The sequence below is a fragment of the Echeneis naucrates genome, chromosome 11, assembly GCF_900963305.1.
Source record: "Echeneis naucrates chromosome 11, fEcheNa1.1, whole genome shotgun sequence".
Taxonomy (NCBI): domain Eukaryota; kingdom Metazoa; phylum Chordata; class Actinopteri; order Carangiformes; family Echeneidae; genus Echeneis; species Echeneis naucrates.
The window spans coordinates 3,195,112-3,217,208 of record NC_042521.1 but is presented as its reverse complement, the minus strand read 5'-3'; the positions used below and the strand labels follow the sequence as shown (position 1 = coordinate 3,217,208).

Below are 22,097 nucleotides of genomic sequence, written 5' to 3'. Positions count from 1 at the left end.
TGACTGATTGATTGATTGATTGATTAACTGACTGACTGACTGATTGATTGATTGATTAACTGACTGACTGACTGACTGATTGATTGATTGATTGATTAACTGACTGACTGACTGACTGATTGATTGATTGATTGATTAACTGACTGACTGACTGACTGATTGATTGATTGATTAACTGACTGACTGACTGATTGATTGATTGATTAACTGACTAACTGACTGACTGACTGACTGATTGATTGATTGATTAACTGACTGACTGACTGATTGATTGATTGATTAACTGACTGACTGACTGATTGATTGATTGATTGATTAACTGACTGACTGACTGACTGACTGACTGACTGACTGACTGACTGACTGACTGACTGATTGATTGATTGATTGATTGATTAACTGACTGACTGGTTGATTGATTGATTAACTGACTAACTGACTGACTGACTGACTGATTGATTGATTAACTGACTGACTGACTGGTTGATGGATTAACTGATTGATTAACTAACTGATTGATTGATTGATTAACTGACTGACTGACTGATTGATTAACTGACTAACTGACTGACTAACTGACTGATTGATGGATTAACTGAATGATTAACTAACTGATTGATTGATTGATTAACTGACTGACTGATTGATTAACTGACTAACTGACTGACTGACTGACTGATTGATGGATTAACTGAATGATTGATTGATGGATTAACTGAATGATTAACTAACTGATTGATTGATTGATTAACTGACTGACTGACTGACTGATTGATTAACTGACTGACTGACTGACTGACTGACTGACTGACTGGTTTCAGCCCTGATCCAGATGCTCTCCTGAGGTTGAACCGTCCGTGGTGCCTATGCCGGGCTGGTTTGTGTCGGGACCACGCTGCTCTCTCTGCTCCGGTTCCTCCCCGGCTGCTGCTCTTCGTGGCCCGGGGTGTTGCGGTGCTGCTGCCGGCGCGGTGCGTGTCGGGGCGGCAGGGTCAGGGTGCAGCAGGACACCCCCACCGTGGGCTCGGGCAGGTCCTCGGCCACGGACCAGCTGTCGGTGGCCGGGTCGTACCTCTGCACCGCCGCCTTGTAGCGCTTCTCCGCCTCGTTCCAGCCGCCCAGCAGGTACAGCTTGTCGGCCAGCGGCGACAGGCCGGCGGTGCTGACGCCGAGCAGGAGCGGGGCCGCCCGGCTCCAGGCTCCGCTCTCCGGGGAGAAGACCTCCACGGAGAGGACATCCACCCTCTCCCCGCCGGGGCCCAGCTGGCTGCCCCCCACCACGTACACCTTCCCTCCCAGGCTGGCGGAGCAGTGCCAGCCCCGGGGGGTCTCCATCGGGGCCTGCTCGGTCCAGGAGTCGGTCTCCACGCTGTAGCGGGACACGGAGCGGGAGTAGGCGCAGTTGATGTATCCGCCGGACACCAGGATGTCCCCGGAGGGCAGGGTGGCGCTGGAGTGGCAGCAGCGGGGCACCTCCATGGGAGCCCGCATCTGCCAGCTGTTGGAGGACGGCAGGTAGCTCTCCGTGGTGGCCAGCAGACCCTCCACGTTCCGGCCGCCGATGGCGAACAGCCGGCCGCCGCTGGCGGCCAGAGAGAAGTGCGTCCGCCGCTGACGCATGCTGGCCAGGTGGAGCCAGGTGTTGAAGCGGGGGTCGTACCTGCAGACAAACAGCTGACGTGACCGGTTCAGACACAAACACACAGACTTCAGAGACGCGACGCTCCGCACCTGCTCAGGGTGCTGACGGCGTGCTTGGCCTGGTTGCGGGCGTCGTTCTGGTCCTCCCCTCCGGCCACATACAGGAATCCGTCCATCACGGCCACACACTGGTTGAAGCTCTTCGCCGGCAGCTGGCTCAGGTGACGCCAGTTGGCTCCTCCCTCACGAGGGTCCCTCCACAGCACCTGGACACCGGGGTCAAAGGTCAGCGAGGGACTCACTCCAGATGATTCATGTGCTCATCGAGTTTCCTTTTTTTGTTTACAGTGAATATCCTCCTGTATTAGTAACGCTACTGTCCCTGTAAGGTGATATGATAACTGCAAGAACTGAAAATTTTGCAGAGAGCGAATATAGAACTCATTACGTTTCCTATAAAGTGCATTTTCTGTTTCCAACTAAAATGGGATTTTTTTTAATCCATAGAAGAATCGTTTTTACAAATAATGTAGAATAAAATATTTCAAGTATAGTACTGTGTTAGTGAAAAGGGCTGTTGTTAATCCAGTATTTCTGTTTCTGTTATTAGACAGCTTTTCATCATTGCGTGTTATTTAATATATACATTTCTATTTTAAAAACTTTTGAAGCTAACAGTCTTGCAGACACCAACCTCACGGCTCAGAGCCCTCTCAGTGAGCGATGGGCGGCCTCCGATGGTCAGCAGGGTCTGCTGACCGCCTCGGACCTGCGTACGCCTGGACTGCAGCGTGTTCTGCTGGTAGGGCAGCAGGTGGTAGTTCATGGCGTCCACCAGCAGCCGGTGACACTGAGGGTCCATCATCATACGAGGCACCGGCTGGATCTGACTCACCAGCTCGCTGGCCGGGATCGTCTCAAAACGAATGTGAGTCAGGAGCTCTGCGGCGTGGACCTGACGAGAGGCGTCGAAGTCGAGCCACTTCATGGCCAGCTGGAGGGAAACAATCACAGGGAATCAGACAAACACCTCACTGTGCGACACAGCTTCACAAGAAAGGGCCGAAAATCTGCCTGGTGGGTGTCAACAAAACGAAAGGAAAGAAGGCAGTCTTTACATTTTCCAAGAATAATTAATATATTAATGAATGTGAGCAAAGAACCCAAAACACCTGAAAAGAAAAGTGGTTGGAAAAAGGACGTGTATATAAGAATACAAGCTTAATATCATTAAAATGAAAATTTAATTTCATTGAAAGGTGGCAGACAAAAATTAACTGATGAAGCTTCAATGACTAAAGTATATGTAAGCATCAGTCTTCATGTTTATTTTGGTTAAACCTTCTTATATTTTCTAAAATAATTTATAAATCATATGGTTGAAAATAGCACCAAACTCTTTTCAGTTTCATTCATAACAACTTTGGGACGCCCTATATTCACCACAGGTAGATTTTATAAATGAAATATTGCATGTTTGTGTCTTTCCAATGCACAGCATCAGACCTCGTTCTGAACCAGCTCAATGGTTTATCTTAAAGATGTCAATAAAAATAAAACAAACAGTTTACTTAAAAAATGCATGGTCAGTATTACAGGGCAGAATAAAAAATAATGCTCAACTTCATCAAATAGAAGTTGGAGTACGATGCAGTCGAGGCTTCTCATTCGGGTTAGTTTATAAATAAAAGTATATTTTCTTCTGCCCCCTCAGCTGCTCGTCTATTTAGGTCCATCATGAAGTTGTATATTAATAAACGAGCCCCGATCTTGCATACAGTGTGAGTTTGTGCTCACACTTGGCCTGCAGGTGACTGGCTTGGATTCAGGGCTCTGTCCTCTAAACAGCTGCTCAGAGCTCTGTTTTTAGGTCTGGTTGGAAATAGAGCCGAAGAGTTGGCAGTTCTCGTCTGTTTGGAGTGAAGAAGTGACGACTAAGTCCCCTCTCAGTGATTCATGTCAGGAAGCTTCTGATCTTAACTGATTTTAAAGGTTTAAAATGCTGCTGTGGCTCATTCTGCTGGTTTTACACTTTCAGATTTCAACATTTGACCTTTAAAGACGCAGTTTGAAGTCTGACCTGGAAGGCCGTGACCTCTGAGGGCAACATCAGCATGTCGTCCTGCAGGAAGGCGGAGATCTGCTCCAAGGTCAGCTGGGTGAACAGAGGCGTCTCTGAGAACTGCACAAAGTTCTCCAGGACAAAGCGGCGGGCGGCGTCGCACACGGGCAGCAGGCCGTAGGCGGCGGCGATGTTCCAGATGTAGACGCAGGTCTGGACGTTGAGCTCTGCCAACAGGAAGTCCATGCACATCTTGAGGAGCTGGGGGATCTGCAGGGTGGCGGCAGCAGAGACGGTGCAGCCGATGGTGTAGAGCGACATGTGGACGCGGCCCAGGTAGGCGAAGGTGATGACATTGGCGAGGCCTGAAGACGGAGGGACGGAGCGTGGACACAGTCAAACATATCATCTGTCCCTCCAGTGGAAACACATCGAAGTGATCTGTTTATGAACCTGATCTTTGCTCTGTTGTTGTTGCTACAGTGACTCAGTGTTGGAAAATGACTAAATGGGCTGACCAGGTTGAAGCTTGGCGGGAAAAATAAATGATAGAATTAAAAGGGAGTTGTTTTCAGCTAATGGAAAGAGGAATTAAAGTTGATGCCGAACACAGAATGTTTCCTCCGGTCTGATAAGTCTGATGATAGCTGTGGAAGAATATCTACAGTGTCTGAGGTTTGTGGGCAGATTACCTGCCTGATGGGAGCTAACAGAAAGGCAGGTGAGCCGGACAGTAAGAATCTGAATGATGCCGTGTTGACAGAGTGTAAATGGATCTCGCTCGGCCTACCCAGAGGAGACAGGGAGGGCAGCTCCAGGCGCTTCATGCCAGGATCTTTGGCCAGAATCTCCCTGAAGTACTGACTGACTGAGGAGATGACCAGCTTGTGGACGTCAAAGGCCTTCGTCTTACAGGCCAGCTCCAGGTCAGTGAGGAACCTGAGGAAGGAGACACAATACATCACATAATTATTGATACGTCACACACAGCGCAGTGATCCTAAATGACCAGAACATCATCATCTGAATTTATCGCATCATCATTATTCAGCTATAATGAATTTTATTGTGTATCTACACTGATTGATTGTACTGCTGACTGTACTGTAACAATTACACCCTGTTGTAATTATATTGTGTTAAAGTTGTGTTTGTAGTGATAAGCTGTGTGTGTATTGCTGGCGTTTCCAGCTCTACATAAACTGACTTCTCCTGGCGCATCTTGCTGAGCTCCTCCAGCAGGGCGTTTCCGTGCAGGGGTCGGGTCAGCTCGCTGCCCAGGCCCAGGCCTCTCTCTCCGGGCTTGATGACCGGCGGCGGGAGAGGCAGGTTCAGGCTGTTCAGCTGAGCGATGTCCAGCGCCGCCATCTGCTCGATTTTCTTCACCCCGGCCTCCACCACCACCACACCGTCCCCGAGGCTCTGCACTTTCAGCGGAGGGGTGCTGGTGTCAGGGGCCACCTGAGCGATGCTTTCCACGGCAGGCTTCTTCTGACGGGAGGCCTTCTTCTTGGGAGCCATCTTCAGGAGGTTAAGTTACGTTCACTGAGCTGACTTCTGGACGGACTGAGGCGGTGACTCACTTTGCTAGAAATCCAGCTGATCAACAACACGAATGGAGAATGTCTTCTTTGGGAAAGAAGGAACAATCTTAGATCTATCAGGTGGGTGAACACAGCACACAGCACCTGAAAGAGGAGAGAAAGGAGACACATTAAGACTCACGCAGGGTCAAATCCAAAGCTGCTTTAATGCCCCAATAAATCATTTCACCATTCACTGTTTGTTTCCCACAAATCCCTGAATGTAACACAATACAAAATAAATCACATTTTAGAAATCCTGTACAGAAATGACACACAAACATGACTGGATCGTGATCTTCAGTCCTATCATCGAAAGATTCCTGCGTAACTATTAAATAGAGTTTGGTTAAAACATTCATTCACTCGTCGGGGGTTTGGAATTTAACACTATTGTTTTTTCTACTTGTCTCTCTTGTTGTGTTTTCATATCTCCAGTTACAGATAAACAAACAAATCACTGCCTTGTTTCATGACAGACCTTCTGACAGATGCAGATCGCTCAACTAGTCTCCAGCCAAAGACACAACACAACCAAACAGGCTTTGCATGAACACGTTTTCTAGATGACAGACAAAGTGGGCGTCCCTGTGGACCAGTGGAAGTGTGAATGACAGCTGTGGGGGCCGCCCAGAAATGAAGCTCAGTTCCAGGTTGGATTTGCGGTTTATAGTGGCCCCTGGCATTCATCGCTGCTCTTTAGCTGCTGTGCATTTCGCCCACAGAGCAACTGGAGAATCTTATTCACGCTCAGAATGAGCCGAGGTTTGCAAACTGCAGCAGAGCGGGGGATCATGTTCGAGTGCTGCTCTTCAGTAAGTGGAAGAGCTGCGAAATAAACAAATGGGAGAAATTATGTTTCTCAGTTATTGTGTTCCCTCATACGTGGGAGGATTCAGCCATAAACATGAAGTCCAAACAAAAGCCAACATCTGTATTAAATAATGGAAAGTGTTGGTGATGATCAGACGAGAATAACTTTTTGACTCAGCGGTTTTGGATCCTTCACACCTGTCAATGTGGAAAAAGATTTTTTTTAACTACAACCCAAACATCTAAACAGGAACTGATTTCATCAGTGAAACTCTTTTAAGCTTTGCTGTGAAAATACTTAAAATTCCAAAGAGAAAACAGCTGCAACAAAACCAGCGGGACGAAAAGAGCAACCTTTTGTCAAAGAACCACCAAGTCTTTAAATGTTTCAGTGTTGGGTTGGGCTGAGAGTAACCACGGGACCAGAACCGGTTTAATGTGACGTTTGTGCCACTGACTTCATGAAGGCAATTTTCTGTTCATTGTTGGATTGAACTGGAACTTTTCGTAGATGACATTATTCTATTTTATACAACTTTTATGTGAACACATTTCCAGCCACAGACGGAGAAAACAGGAATTTATTGTTGTGACTGAAACAAAGATTAGCGTGTTCCCATTTCAAAACTCCTCCTATCTTCCTCATTTCCCCCCTCAGGTTGCCCTTCCTATGTCATTTAAACCTCTTGAACCTTCACGTCAGCTTATTGAAATGCCATTTTGGTTTTGACTTCAGTTGTAAACTTCCAGCCTCCTGACAGAAAGTCTTCCAACACCAACAGCTCAGCTACAGTGAACGATAGAAACCACAAACGTCTCCCCTGCCCCCTCCTCCTTCGCTCAGTGTCTGAACTTGGCTCTTTTTAAATAGCACCCGCTGGCTCCAAGGCCAACGGGCTCCACACATGGACAGGAGACAAGATGGTACAGGACGGAGCAGCAGCTGCTGTCGGTGTCATATGAAGAGGAGGAGCTGGCCGTTACAGACAGTATAGGCTGTTTGGGGATGTTGCAATCCCCTTTAAAACAGATGAAACAGCAATGACACCGCATACCCCGTCACATTAGAAACTCCTGATCATCTGAAGTGAACTCACCTCGAAAAGGTTTCTGTGAATGTGACCCTCCGAGGATCTGAGCCATTAAAAACAATCACTGTTGGCACCGAATGACAGACAGAGCCAGGATGAAGATAAAAGACGACTTTTGTTGATGAAATATCTAATAATTATAATCTGCCCTCATGTAAATATGGTGTATAGTTTTATTTATTTATTTTTCATTCCTTCAATCTGGAAAAGATCTACTGGTGTTTGCGTTTTGTTGGTTTGGAGCTTCCATAGATTTTGACTTCCTAAAATAACAACCTTGGTTTTCTCAATAATTTTTAGTGGAGCAGAAGTATAAAACAGCATGAAACAGGAATATTGAACTAAAGTAAATATACCTCAAAGGTGTATTCAAGCCCAGAGGTTGGAGAAACAAACCAAGAAACTTTCCATGGCTGGAAATAAAATCTGGAGAAATGTGAAGTTTGAGCCAAACGCACAAATCGGTTGTTAACTGAGTGATTTGTTGGCATGAAAATAATCTCAGCTCTGTTTGGATCAGCCGTCAAAAATATCTGGACCAAGGTTAACACAGATGGACCAGCTGCCCTGTCATCCACCAAAATGAGATCCAGACCTCAACACCATTCTCCGCCCCACCGCCATCACCGCCATCCTCATCACCATCACCATCATGGCCGATGATGAATATACTGTAACCAATAACCAAAACAGCAGCACCTACATCCCAGAAGTCCTGCTCTCCTCCTCCACCTGTCAGATCACCAAAGTCAGCACTGACACACACACACACACAGTGAAGAGTCTGTGTAGAGGCCGGAGGTCGAACAGATGACCCTCACAAAGACCTGGACTTCAGAAGGAAACATTCCTCTAATCATCTCTAATCATCAAGTCTGCTCTGAAAAATCACCATCCAGGGGTCAAACACCTCCAGAGTTCGGAGAGGCGCCGCTGATCCTGGTTCCAACTGGTACCCTGTCCACATTATCCATCCTTCAATCAATAGAAATGTAGATTACAGAGATAGAAACATACTTATTTAACACCATCATCATCTGAATCATTCCTTTGATTCTTCCATCAGGACTTTTTCTCTGGAAACCAGAGTCAGACATTTTGTATGAAGAAACACATTCTGATTATTCTCATATGAAAAACTGAAGCTGTAAAGTTTTGGATAGTCTCAGCTGTGAGATGTTTGTCTGCCAACAGATTTACAGATGGCAGATTGCTCAACATTTACAAACCTTGAAAGCCAGGTGGTCCTGCAATCCTTTAGCCTGAAATACACAAATCCGTTTGTGTGGTGCGTTACTCTGAAGGCTGTTAATGTAAACATCCAGCTGGACAGAAATAAAGTTCAGTTTGAGTATCTGCCAGCGTTTTGACCCAGATGGGTCATGTGTTTCAGAGACTTCATACCTTCCAGATCAATTTGTGTTTATTTACATCCTCAGCCTTCTCTGGCTTCAGCCCAGTCAGCTATTCCTTATTTTTTTTAACATTAAATGTGTGTTTGAGATCATGTCGCATTAATTAGACTGTCAGTGTCTCCTCGGTTATCTAGTGGACGTTGTGTATGCAGAGAAAAGTCATATTCCTCCGTGGTTTTTAAAAGCCTGATGGGGATGAAATGACCTTGATCATTTTATTTTTAGACATTAGCCTCAGTGAATGAGTCTACTTTCACCTCTTTAGGTTTTGCGAGGAAACACAGATTTTCGTCACAATATTAATCATCACCTAAACTTGGCCGGTCGTGCGGTAACAGAGAGCAGCACCGGCGTTCATTTGCAATTATGTTAATTCTTTAAGTCCAGTGTTGGTTGGCTTTATCTCTATTTTTGGTCTCCACCAAGAAAATATTTGGTTCGTAAGATCCTTTGTTCACCAGCTGGACACTAATCACGACACTCAGTTATTTATTGCCAATCGGATAGTGAACACTTGGTTTTTCCAGCTGCAGCATGAAATGACACTGTGAGATCAGGGACAGAATCAAGTTGAGTTAAAGTTCAGGCAGCCAAAGAGTGAGACATTCGAACATTTGTTGGATCTGTAGCATTGAGCGATAACTTCCTGGTGTTTGCCACCTTTTGTTGGTCTCCTCCACAGATCAGAAATATTGATTAATAAGTTTCAGATGAATCAAAGTCTCAATCAACCTTTATGTTCAGATCAAACTGCTGTTGCTGGACTCAAAGGTGTTCCTGTCATTTTGTCCTCCAACTGTATCTGTATATTTAGTACATTTACACATAAACAAACCACCAGCCTGCCCCGTCCTTCCCACCACATCTAATACTTTGTGGCTGTAGCTGAATACCTTTACTTATCTCATGAGTGTATTTATAGGAGCTGACCCACACAATATGTATGTGTGTGTGTGTGTTTGTTTTACAACTATGGACTGGAAAGAAAATGTACACCATCTGCAGAAACACCTCAGTGAATGGCTACTGCTTCACGTTGCCACTATTCAACAGTTCCAATATGTATTTTATCTGACAATAACAGGCCAGTTATATTTGATATGTGGTTTCAGTTGTCTGCAGTGCATCCACGTTATTGTTGGTGGAGCAAATAAAATGGACATTAAAGGAATTTAGAATGGGATTTGAAGTGCCAGGAGGGGTTGGGACTCCACAGACCTGCTTTGGTCATTTAAGATACAAACTGTCATTCTGACTGCAATGAGCTGAAAGTGTAAAAAAATAAAATGTATTTTACCTCTTTCTCCTGCCTGATTTCTGCTCTTCTTCCTTTCCTTTGCTCTCTCAGCGTCCCTCTTTGGGCTCTGTTCTACGTTTTCTTTTTCTTTGTTGTTCTTTCACAGGTTCCTCTTTGCCTCGTCCCTCCGTCCAATCTCAGTGCTGTGTGTGTGTGTGTGTGTGCTTGTGTGTGTCTCAGCATCAGGGGGAAATCAAAGTCTCATCCAGAGCTGTGACGTAGCACCCCCCCAACAAACCCTCCAGCCTCCAGCTGGCCTCCCTGAGGTCACGTCACACCCCCTTCATTCATTTTACACCTCCCACCTCCATATCCAAATACAGGCACCCAGGCTGCCTCCCCTCCAAAAATATCCCAAAAGATGCCAGCCCTCTTGACTCCCACCCCGCGACTGTTTTGAGTTTTAGACTTTCTTGTCTAACAGTTATTATCACTCATTACTCCCTTTTCACACTTTTTAATTTAATAGACATACAATAGATTATCACTAAAAATATGATATGTTTCCTGGACAGTTGTGGCATCTTCTGGGCTTCAGAGCCATAAAGCTGAAAATTTAAAAAAAATTAATTAATGAGTAAAATAAAAGAACTGAATGACCAACATCATGCTTTTGGATTTATTGCTCTGTGTGCTGAGGGTCATCACCATTAACTGCAACGTTATTATTATTATTGTTATTATTATTATTATTATTATTATTATTATTATCAGGCAGCTAAAAAAAAAAGCTAATTCAGCGTTTACGCTGACGTCAGACGAACAGGTGTTCCTGTGAGCGACGTCAGTTACGTGCTGACGTAGCACCGTCTATCTTTTAATGACCAAACTCACGTTTTTGTGTTTTGTTTTTTTATTTCTAATTGATAATTACTAGTTATGCTTATGTGTACGAATTGGAGCCTATTTAAGTAAATATTAGAAAGGGGAAAAAACCGTTTGCTGTCCCGCCGGAACCTGTTCTGGTTTTCCTGTGCAGTCGGGATGAAGTCGCTTCCGGGCGACAGAGTGCCAGCAGTAAACATGGCGGAGGAACTGCTGGAAACAGTGGACAGACTTCAGTCCCGGCTGCTGGAGAACCCGGAGCCTCGGAAGGTAATGGCTGGACGGGGGCAGGCGGACAGGTTTGGCCCGGGACACCGACCGTTTCCCGGCCGGCTGCAGTTTCTCGGTGGAGGCCGAAAAGAAGCGACAGCTCCCCGACAGCCGATACGGTTTTTAAATGCTGCCTTCACGGACTGCTGTCGAGCTGTGACTATAAAAAAAAAAAAAAAAAATCCGTGCTAATTGGTAAACTACTGTATTTTTTTTTAAATATTAGTTATCCCACAAAAAACGTCCGAAAATGCAAATTAAAAGACATAAATTCCCCTGTTGTAACGTTATAACGACTCACAGCTCCAGCTGCTCATCTTACTTTATTTTAATTCTCAAATATTGAATTATATGAAACAAAAGTGCCTAGGAGTAACATTTGATTGAAACGATTGGTCTGTGATTATTTACTGACAAAATTATCAAGTAATCTCCAATTTTAATATACACAACTGACACAACATGCTGCAAGACAATCCAATCGAGGTGTTGCAGATCTTTGGGATATGTCTGAGTGAAAGTACAGTTAAAACTATAATATATGACGCTAATCCAAAAGATGATGGCCTGTTTGTCCAACTGCAGTAGCTGGGATGATTATAGATTACATTCATTGGAATTTGTATGTTATACTATTATAACAAGTTTGCTCCTCATAATTGCAGCACGAATCTGACGTATTACATTTGATTAGATTTTACTGCGTGTTTTATTTAAGCATTCTTCCATTTGCTTCTAATTTAGACTTTTTGTTTTTAATCAATACAGTATCTGTTCTTAATAACTTTGGATATTAATAACTCCTGATCTGTGAATGCCAACCTCTCCGACAGCCCGTGAAGGCGTCATGCGGACGTCACGCTAATGAAGGGCTTTTAACTTGTTCCGTCGTAGTTTAGTTTAACTCCGGCTTTTAGCTCCAAACTCACCTGTCAGGTGACACACCTGTGCAGGCGTCCAGTCGGAGGACGAAACAAACACAGGGAGCCGCGGCAGAATTTCATTGCCGGCCAAAGTGGAGGCTAGATAGCCGTTAGCCATCCAGCTAGCAGCGTTAGGATGCAAAGACTGGAGGCCTCCGATGAGAAACTGAGCTGCTGCTCCGACAGCGACTATAACGATGATTAAAACGTGATCCGCTGTTGTTGTTATCACAATAATTCACCAGCTCCGACCTCCCCACGTTGTTCACTTTCTCTGCTGACATGTTGCTGCTTCCCCAAAACAAAACAGACCTGGTTTGTGTGAGCTTTGGTCCACATGAGCCATGATCTGGTTTACAAAATCTGTATTTTTATTAAGAAACAAACAAACAAACAACTAAAGTATAAAAAGAGCTAAGTGGTTTTCATGTGTTGTTGTTGTTATTATCCCCAAAGCCATACCCTGTTAGGCCACGACATCATTCAGTCTGCATGAGGCAGGACTGGGTGATGGATGAGAAGCCAGACAGCATCACAGCTTCTTATTGAAAAGATAATACAAATACAGAAAATAAAATCCCTCTCCGTCTCCTCCGTTCAACAAATATAAATGATCCAGGTCTGAATGCATTGAACAGATTTTACAAGATAATCCAATTTGCTTTTCTGAGAATGCTCCAATGTAAATCGCTCTGAATAAATAAACCATCACACATACATAAAGATATGTCGGTGGTGTTTTCTTAAATGCATCTTGGTCAAGTAAACAAAGTCAGGACAAAGCCATCCTATTTTTAAAAGCTTATTACTTGTACCTAATATCACACATGCCGGTCACGTCTTCCTTTATTACTATTTATCACAGTACTAATCTATAAAACATCTTGAAATTATTAGGTTTAAACTACTTTTGATATACAACACTGTTCTGTTAACATATATGAAATCATATATCTGGAAAAATTTGCCATAAAAACAATTCACTTAACGACATATGTGTGTCCTGATACTAAGGCTGCACTATCAACTGTAGTATATTCAAGTCGTCATATGAACAAGTGTGACATTCAAGATTACATTTTTGAAATGATACTAAACTGCGTCAACTGAAATCACAGCTACAATATTTACCAACATAATTATGACATTATGAGACGCTGAGGGGAAAGTTATGATGAGAGTGTAAACATCCTGGAAAAGCCTCTTATAATTGGAAGAGTTGTGTCTAACTGTGTACATCATCTCCCAAATAATAATGTCTGCCAATACAAATGCCACTGGAAATAGCTGTTGGATAAAAATATTAGATTTAAATGGGGCTTACTTCTTCTTAACTAAACCAAAGCAATAGATGCTATTTATTGAGAATGAAACTCTGGCATCTAGTGCCTCTTCTTGAAATAATCATGTTGGGTTTTTTTTATATCTCATTTTGCAGCTGTTGAAGACCCTGAAAAGACTGGGTGAACTTCCCATGACTGTACATATACTAGTGGTAAGTATTTGTAGATTCATGGCTCACATCCTCCTGATTTCCAAACTTGAATTTCCGACAATAAGCTGCAGGAGGAGTGAAACTGTTTAAACTGGAGCAGCACAGAGGAGCTCCTGATGCTCTTGAACGAGACATTTAATCCACGACTGCTCCAGGCGACAGAGGAAAAATGTGTTGCTCTCTTTTACTGTCTTGCTCAGTGGCAATTATGAGGAGAGCCTGAACATGTCTCTGACCAATCAGCTCGCTCGGCTGAAGTGGCTTTGCAGCTGTAAAAGTAAAATGAACGCACACAGACTGAATGTCAGACTCTTCTCATGTGAGCTTTAACTACAGTAAGAAGAACACCAATATATTTAGGCCTGAGACATGAGAGAGATCTGTGTCCATGCATTCACTTTCGTCTGCTCTCTCTTAGGAAACCGGAGTGGGGAAGACTGTGAACTCTTTCAGGAAGCATGAAATAGCAGGAGAAATGGCAAAAGGCCTCGTAGCCAAATGGAAGAAACTTGTTCCTCAGTCCACAGACAGGTACTGTTCTGCCTGCAGACATATGGAGCAGAGCCCTCTGGTGTGTCACTCTGTTCCTACAGTAACCGTTGAATCAGAATCAGAATCAGAAATACTTTATTGATCCCAGAGGGGAAGTTGCCTTCAGTTACAGACTCTGGAGACTGATTGGCTTTTTGGCTCGTGCATTGTAGAATTTAAATCGTTTTCACAGGTTGCACATTATCCGGACTGTTGATTCCTGAGAGAAGGAAAAAAATCTCCAGTGTTTTAACTATCATTATGCATTTCTGCTGCGTCTGCATTGAAGCTGACTCACACTGCTTTAGGTAAACAGCAGCTTCCCCCCTATAGATGAGACAGAGGGCAGCCAAAAAGTAAAGATAAATAAAGTGTGTAGCTCTTTACAAACAGTCAGTACCAGATAATGATGTGTTTTCAGGTTTCAGGAGCAGCGCAGTAAACTGTAGGGTTAACAGGCTGTGCAGCCGGGCAAATTGTTTCCAGGAGCCCTGATTTATGATTTAAGACCTGGTCTATTTTTGAATAACACAAATACATCATATTTTTGGGTTAGGGTAAGGGTTTGAGCCCATAAATTGTCTGTTAATCATCTCTGAATGTTTGTGACGTCCCCGAGAGGAAATGTCTGGCACATCTTCCCTCACTTCTGATTCTGGTGTTTGTGTCACCGCTGTCTGTTTGTCCCCATCAGATCCAGCAGTCACACCAAAGAGGCCTCTCGGTCACATCCACACTCTCGAGGCCCAGAGGCAGTTGGGGGTGGGGGAAACAGACACATGCGGGCACCCTCCCCTGAGGAAGAGCCCCCCTACATGGAAGAGGAGGAGGAAGATGAGGAAGAGGAGAGAGGCTATCACACCAACTACTCGCCCTCTCCTCCTCAACACGAGCAGTACAGCCCCCCACAGCGAAGAGGCTACCAGTCAGACGAGTATGAGAGCCCCGAGCCTGAACCTGAACCTGAACCTGAACCTGAACCTGAGCCCAGTCCTCCTCCTCCTCCTCCTCCTCGCAAAGACGTTCGTCATACAAAACCAAACAGAGAGCCCAGCAAAAACCACCACCACAGCGACCGAAACAGGGACAGAGATGAAGAACGGCGGCAACGCCACGCACAGACGAGTAGCGATCGAGGAGGAGGAGGCAGTGAAGGAAAGAGACGAGCTCCAGACAGAGAGAGACAGCAGAGTCCAGTACAAAAACCCACCAAACACAGCAGGAAGTCCAACGTACAAGAGAGTAAGAGGGAAGAGAAGAAGAAAGGAGGAGATGATGGTGAGAACATCAGCTTTCCCTTTCGACTAAACCAGTGTCATGGTCAAACCTGAAGATGAAATCATAGCAACAAAACAAATAAAGGATTAGTTACGAGGTGGATAATGAAGCTGTAGCACTGTAGTAATTTTAAACTCAAAGCTCGCTTGGTGAATTTCATTAAGATTATAACATGATTATAAAAATCTCTGCAGCGGCAGCCATTTTTATATTTTTAATCAGTCTTGATCACAAAATGTTCATACATTCTGTATGAGTTAATGCAGATACTGTAGGTTCAGTGTTTGGAGAATCTACCACCATGAATTCTTGACTAATAATTTTCAGGTCTGTTAAAAGGCATCATTTAAGGCTCTAAGAGTTTATCGTGGTGATATTTTAAAGCTGCGGCAATTAAGTACTTTGGTTTACTAGCCAATCACAGTTTGCCATGGCCTCTAGTTTTTTTGTTTGCATCTTTATTTCCAGGGCGACCACGAGCACCGAAGGACTCTCCACCCAAGGAGGAGGAGGAGGACTTTGAAACTCCCACCATGTCCTTCGAGTCCTTCCTAACATACGACGCCCCAACGTCAGTCAAGAAGAAGAAGAAGCCGTCGTCGTCGTCGTCGTCGTCACACAGTCGGCCATCTCACTCGTCCTCCTCCGTGTCGTCTTCCCACCATACTCGCACCCCGCCGCCGCCCGTGACGTCGTCCTCTTCCTCCAAAGTGAGCAAAGCCAACGGCACTCAGAGCACCAAGAGATCACATTCAAGCTCCAGTTCGTCAGCTGCTGCATCAGCACCAGAGAAACGCAGGAGGGTGAGAGCTTCGTGCAAACTACAAAGTTTATAAGAAAATCATTTCTCTTTTTATACGCTGACGCAAACGGTCAGGGTTTGATTCCCTGACGGGGGAGAGAACAGGTACTCTTCAGGCAGCACAGTGGCTCAGTGGTTAGTGCTGTTGCACCACAATAAGAAGGTTGTGGCTTTGGTTCCTGGCCTGCAGAATTTCTGTGTGGGTTTCCTCCCACGTCCAAAGACATCATGTTTGGATTAATGTGTTTAAATTGTCCGTAGGTCTGAGTGGTTGTTGGTCTCTGTGTGTCTCTGTGTGTTGCCCTGTGATGGAGTGGTGAGCTATCCAGGGTGATCCCGCCCCTCACCCAGTGTGAGCTGGGATTGGCCCTGAGAGGATAAGCTGTGGAAGATGAATGAATTAATATTTTTCATCCTGATGGGTATTTTTTCATTTTTATAGTGAATCACAATGAATCTGTATTTCACTCAGACTAATCTGTGAATAAACAGAGAAGTGTGTTTTGTGTTCAGGTGGTCGAGGCTGTTCCTACTCTGCCTGAAATCCCTTTGCCAGCAATTCAACCCAATTACAGACCTCTGCCTTCCATCGACGTCACACCGCTGTCCCCCCAGAGACGTAAAGGTAATGCCCCACCTTCAGATGGAAATGAATGAGGATCATGTGACACACAAATGTCCTTCTTGTTCCATTTTTGTTCTCGTATTTGTTTCCTTTTATAATTCCTGAAGAAGGACACCATGTTTAACACAGACTGCTGTATAGACTAGTGTTTTTGTTCTGTAATAATAATAATAACCAATGAGCTCCTGTTTATATGACCACGTTGATAGTGAGTGAGATTTCTCATTTTATGTCTCCAAGAATGTGATCAGAGTAATAGTGTTTCACTTCAGCTCCAAAATCCTTGAAATGGAGGTGAGGGTGTCTTTGTCTCTGATAAAATAAACATACCCTAGGTCTCAAGCACCAAAGTCAAGGTTTGACGACATGAATTCATTGGAATCCTAACCAGGCTTTTCTCAGTGTCAGCGTATGTGTAACTGTCAAACTGTTCCTCTTTGTCTTTCAGTTCCTGTCTGCAATGACGAGGAGGATGCCGGGTTCACAGGAAAGCGGTTTAACTCCAAAATGGTGGTCTACTCAGGATCCAAGACCTCTTACTTGCCCAAGATGATGACCCTGTATGAGCAGTGCATCCGGGTACTGCAGAACAACATTGATTGTGAGTGGAGCTGTTTAATTTTGCTCTGTTCAGATGTTGACAAATAAAACAGATTAACTTTTGGACGCAATTTCACAATCATTATTTTAAACTTTAAATAATACATTGAACTCATTGTTTCTTCACACTGGCAGATTTTATTTGACACGCTGAACAGTTAAGCTGTCAGATGGAACATTTCTTCATGAGGGATAAAAGGTGAACAGGAAATCTAGTCTACAAATGTATGAGTCAATAGCTGTGTCCCAATTCAGGGGCCGACAGTTTACGAAGGTGTGGCCCTTCGTCGATGCTGCATAGACGGATATGACTGAACCAGAATGAGACCGTCTCATTTACAGAGCCATTTCAGTCCTAGCAATCTTGACAACATGTCACCCAACATATTAGGGCTCTTGGTTTGAACAGTCGTACTTTTCGCTGAAGCCCAAAACTTGTATTACGATGTGTACTCCTCAGACTCTCTGATGTTTGCTGCTATATTTTTTTTATAACCGTGCCAAATAGTGTTATGACTGGCTGTGTTTTGAAGGATCCACGTTTTGATCCTTTGTTTCCCAGGAACAGACAGTTCAGTCCCAGCAGTTCTGATTGTTCTGATGTTGCAGCCACAGCTAATGTGATCGTCTCTGTGGTCATTTCCTGACCCAACACTCAGCCCATCCCGTATCCCAACGTGGTTCAAACCACACAAACATGACAGTTTGGTCCCGTCTGTTCTTTCAGCCATCGCTGAGGTGGGAGGAGTTCCCTTTGACATCCTGGAACCGGTTCTGGAGCGATGTACGCCGGAGCAGCTGTTCCGCATCGAGCAGAGCAACCAGGTAAACACACACACACCCCATTTCCTAAACATAACCATCAACTCCAACTCCTACTGTGGTAGGATCCAGATGTTTGTACCAACAAAGGTCGAAATAACAAAAAACACATTTCTACTGTCGACTTTGTGCCTTTAATTTCATTTCATCTTTCGTGTGATCTTTTGTGATCCCATTGCTGACATTTTCTGGAGAAGCATTACATATTACATTCTCTGTCAGTGTTTTACGGAGGACTCTGATGAGCTGTGGATGCGTCACTGTCACCGGGACTTCAAGCGCGAGTCTCCTCAGGAGTACGAGTCGTGGAGAGAAATGTATCTGAGACTGCACGATGAGCGCGAGGAGCGGCTGAGGCTCCTCACCCAGAACATCACGTCTGCTCACGCCAACAAACCCAAAGGTTAAACTCTCAACCGTGCTCTCCATTTAAAATTTTACAACCAAAAATTTAGAATGAGCGTAAAAGTTACTGAACCAAAGTAAGGGAGGGGCTCTGAAGGTTTGGAGCTTTTGGACTGACTGATCGAGGTTATGTGGCGTTGAGTTCAGCTCAGATCAAAACAAAGAGTTCTATCTCACAGATGAGACGGCGTGTTTTTCCGCAGTTCTTGAATGTATGTTTATAAAAGTCTTTAAATGTGTTTTAGAGTGACGTTGTGTTTCTCCTGGCAGGACGGCAGGTAAAGATGGCATTTGTAAATTCTGTCGCCAAGCCGCCACGTGACGTTCGCCGACGACAGGAGAAGTTTGGCACCACCAGCGGTCTGTCAACAGCCGCCTCCAACTCAGCCGCAGCTCCCATTAAGTCAGTATAATACAAGAGAACACAGTTTGGTTGCATATTGATTAAACTCGGTATCTGAGAATAAATATGACATGAGGCAGAAGTCACCAAATTTTTCTCTGCATGTGAAAATGTGAAATTTTGATCTCAGTCTTTGTCCCTTTTTATTTTAGACATTTTGACTTGACATTAGGTCCTTTGAGAAGAATGATATGGTTTGGAGTCAGAAGTATCAACAGGTGTTAACTTCCGTCACTTCATCATTTTAAATTCACCAGATTTCCTCTTCCTTTGTCTTTCAGGATAAGGCCAGCCAACACAGAGTACTCTGGTGAGTCCAGCCGCTCCTCCTCTTCCTCCCAGCTCAACCCTTCGCCCAGCTCGTCCCGCTCCTCAGCTCTGGGTGGAGGAGCAGCAGGAGGAGGAGGACATACCGCCAGGGATAAGCCAGCAGTCAAAAGTAAGTGTGTGTTGAAGTTTTTTTTTTTTTTTTGGAAGACATTGCTTTAAAAGTAAAATATTGTCTGTTTCCTCTCTGGCAGAAATCGCCCCCATGATGGCCAAAACTATCAAAGCATTCAAGAACAGATTCTCCCGCCGATAGTGTGAAAGAAACTGAATGTATTTTATTCCAACTGTGTTTTTAATTTAAGTTTGGTAAAGATTTTACCGCACACACGCACACACGCATACACACACACACACACACATCACTTTTACATGATCTTAACCCCCCAAACATATCGTGAACTTTACAGTATTGGTGGAAAATGTTTTTGTTTTTTTGTTTTTTTTTTTTTTTAAATCATCTGTTTTGGGCTCTTCAAATAAGTATTTAAATCTTGAATGATGGTCAAACGCTCTAATATCTGTGCTAAGGAAATTAAGTCGCTCACTTTTTATAGGGTGTAAAAGGATTCATGTTACTCTTCCTGCTATGTTTTTGTTTTGGCTTTTTTAAGGAATAACCAGTTATCTCTGCATAAAGACTGGAAAAGGAGAAAATATTCTTTCTGACTCTATAAAGGCAGAAAAAGATCTTGGTACAAGCACCTTTAACTGAAACTTTTAACACATCATGTCATGTTTTTTATGAAATTTTTATGACATGTTTTAGCTCAGTTTCCAAGCACAGCAGGATCAAAGTTTCTGATGAACTCTATTTTCATTCTGCTAGACTTCTGTTGACCCCTCCATTGATTTCTTCTTCTTTTTTTTTATTAACATCATACAGTATTTGGAAAACTATTTACGCAGATATCTTTCTTTTTTTAAATTCCCCGTGTAAGTCATCAGATACTTCGATCTGCCTGTGACTGAAAATGGGGAAAAAACTAAATAATATCAGGCACTTTTTTTCAACCATTACCTTTTTTGTTTGTTTGTTTTAGGTTTTAAGGTTAATTGAAGCTGCCACTTGTATAAATGAACATCCATTGAACATTATATTCCCGAGGATACGGTTTTACTCTATAATGTATTAATAACCACTGAGGACTTCTGGGCCATATCGCCACCATGATGATGTGCGCTGTAGTGTCACTGCTTTGTTATACAGATTGAACTAACATGACATAATGTTAGAAAATATTTTTGGAGGTCCTGGCAGCCAGAGCTTTTTCTGCTTTTGGCCACAGTCAGAAGATTTCTTCTCCACCCTTTTCCGAACTTTGTGTTGATCAGCTTCTGGTTGTAGCTTCATATTTACGGTACACACCTGAGAGGTCTTTTGATGGTCTCGTCTAATTCCCGATTAGTAATGTGTTACTTTTCTTTATGACCAAACGATACACTACATTAGGAAAACCTCGACACACTTGTTTTGTCTTTTAATTGCTTGCATGGTGCACGTCAGCTGCAACGTTAAGACTCCACCTGAGACATCAACTGGCTGGTGAAAGCAGAAACACATACATGCATATTTAAAAATGTTTTGCCTCGTACCCTTTTCAGTTTGTAGGGCTGAAATTATACCTATGAACTGCACACACACACAGACACACACATACACAAACACATCTAGACTTATTTTAACCCCCTGTGGCTTCAGCCCATGTTTTCCTGCTGTTGAATGTGTGCGTCCCTCTTTCTATTTGCTTCACTGTGACAAATGTGCTCAAGTGACGACTAAAAAGATGAAGAAAAACAACAATGAGGAAGTAAAGGTGGTCGGATGTCTGCGGCTTCGGTCCACAACAATGATGATGAGATGTATTTATTTTCAACACTGGGACCTGGAACCCCACAACATGGGCTCGATAGGAAGTAGATTAAAATTGTAATTTTATTAGATTTTAATAAATGTTATATGGTCATTTTTATTAAAATTGACTTTTTGCCCTTGAATTGTTCCTGTCTCTTTTATGAACATCTGAATTTTTGTCTGATTGATCTGATAAATAACACCAAAGGTCGTGAATGCTTGTATTTTTTTCTGTAAATTGTCTAATAATAACACATTTATTTCAGTTTTAGGCTGAAATGTGTTTTTCCCTTCAGTGTCTCAGATCTTTACTCGTCAATCTTAAGGGTTTAAAAAAGAGATTGTTTTGTTTTGTTGTTTATTGTGACCTGATGAAAGTTCGCGTCACTTAATGACATTTGGTGGTAAGAGACGCCAGCCAATCAGAGGGCAGGTCACGTGCCTGATGTTTTGTTCGTCACGCAGGTAAAGAGACCTCAAAGCTTCAGAGGAAGACTCCCACCAGCCCTTCAAAATAAAACAAATTTTAACGTTTTTATACCTCACTGAATCACGTTCCTTAAAAATCAGTTTCTCTGTCTGTCTATCTGTCTGTCTGTCTATCTATCTGTCTAGCTATCTGTCTATCTATCTATCTATCTATCTATCTATCTATCTATCTGTCTATCTACAGCTGGTAGGTTTGGAACAATTTTTTAATGGATCTTGTACGTACATATATATTCTATACCAAATGTAAAATTATTGTAATTTATTTCGATGCTTATTACCTTCAAATTTATTTTTTTTTTACCATCACATCGCTCAGTGCGGCCAAAATATCAAATAAAATCCATTCCTATAAAAAAAAATAATTGAAAGGTGTCATTGCGAAATATATTGTTTAATAATGTTATAGTTTGAAGCAGGTGTGTTTCCTTTTATTTCCTCAGTTCATATAAAATGACATTAAACCCATTTTATTTAATCGTTCTAGCGCCAGTGTTAGTTTTATTTTGAAAACCTGAACCCGGAAGACGCCGTAACATCCGGCG

The 22,097-nt window shown here is 43.4% G+C and overlaps 2 protein-coding genes across 2 annotated transcripts; one reads left to right on the top strand and one right to left on the bottom strand.

The window, feature by feature from the left end:
• Positions 1-702: 702 nt before the first annotated feature.
• On the bottom strand, positions 703-10,071 carry klhl43 (kelch-like family member 43). Its single transcript, XM_029514254.1, has 7 exons — positions 9,903-10,071; positions 4,911-5,391; positions 4,494-4,642; positions 3,722-4,068; positions 2,336-2,635; positions 1,732-1,907; positions 703-1,660 (listed from the first exon to the last, which is right to left on the bottom strand). Exons 2-7 carry the CDS (start codon positions 5,222-5,224, stop codon positions 865-867), a joined length of 2,082 nt encoding a protein of 693 aa, XP_029370114.1. The 5' UTR covers positions 5,225-5,391; positions 9,903-10,071; the 3' UTR covers positions 703-864.
• Positions 10,072-10,897: 826 nt separating this feature from the next.
• On the top strand, positions 10,898-21,206 carry eloa (elongin A). Its single transcript, XM_029514150.1, has 12 exons — positions 10,898-10,997; positions 13,359-13,415; positions 13,834-13,946; positions 14,641-15,224; positions 15,693-16,027; positions 16,540-16,651; positions 17,100-17,252; positions 17,979-18,076; positions 18,296-18,476; positions 18,749-18,881; positions 19,163-19,320; positions 19,403-21,206. Exons 1-12 carry the CDS (start codon positions 10,926-10,928, stop codon positions 19,462-19,464), a joined length of 2,058 nt encoding a protein of 685 aa, XP_029370010.1. The 5' UTR covers positions 10,898-10,925; the 3' UTR covers positions 19,465-21,206.
• Positions 21,207-22,097: the final 891 nt, after the last annotated feature.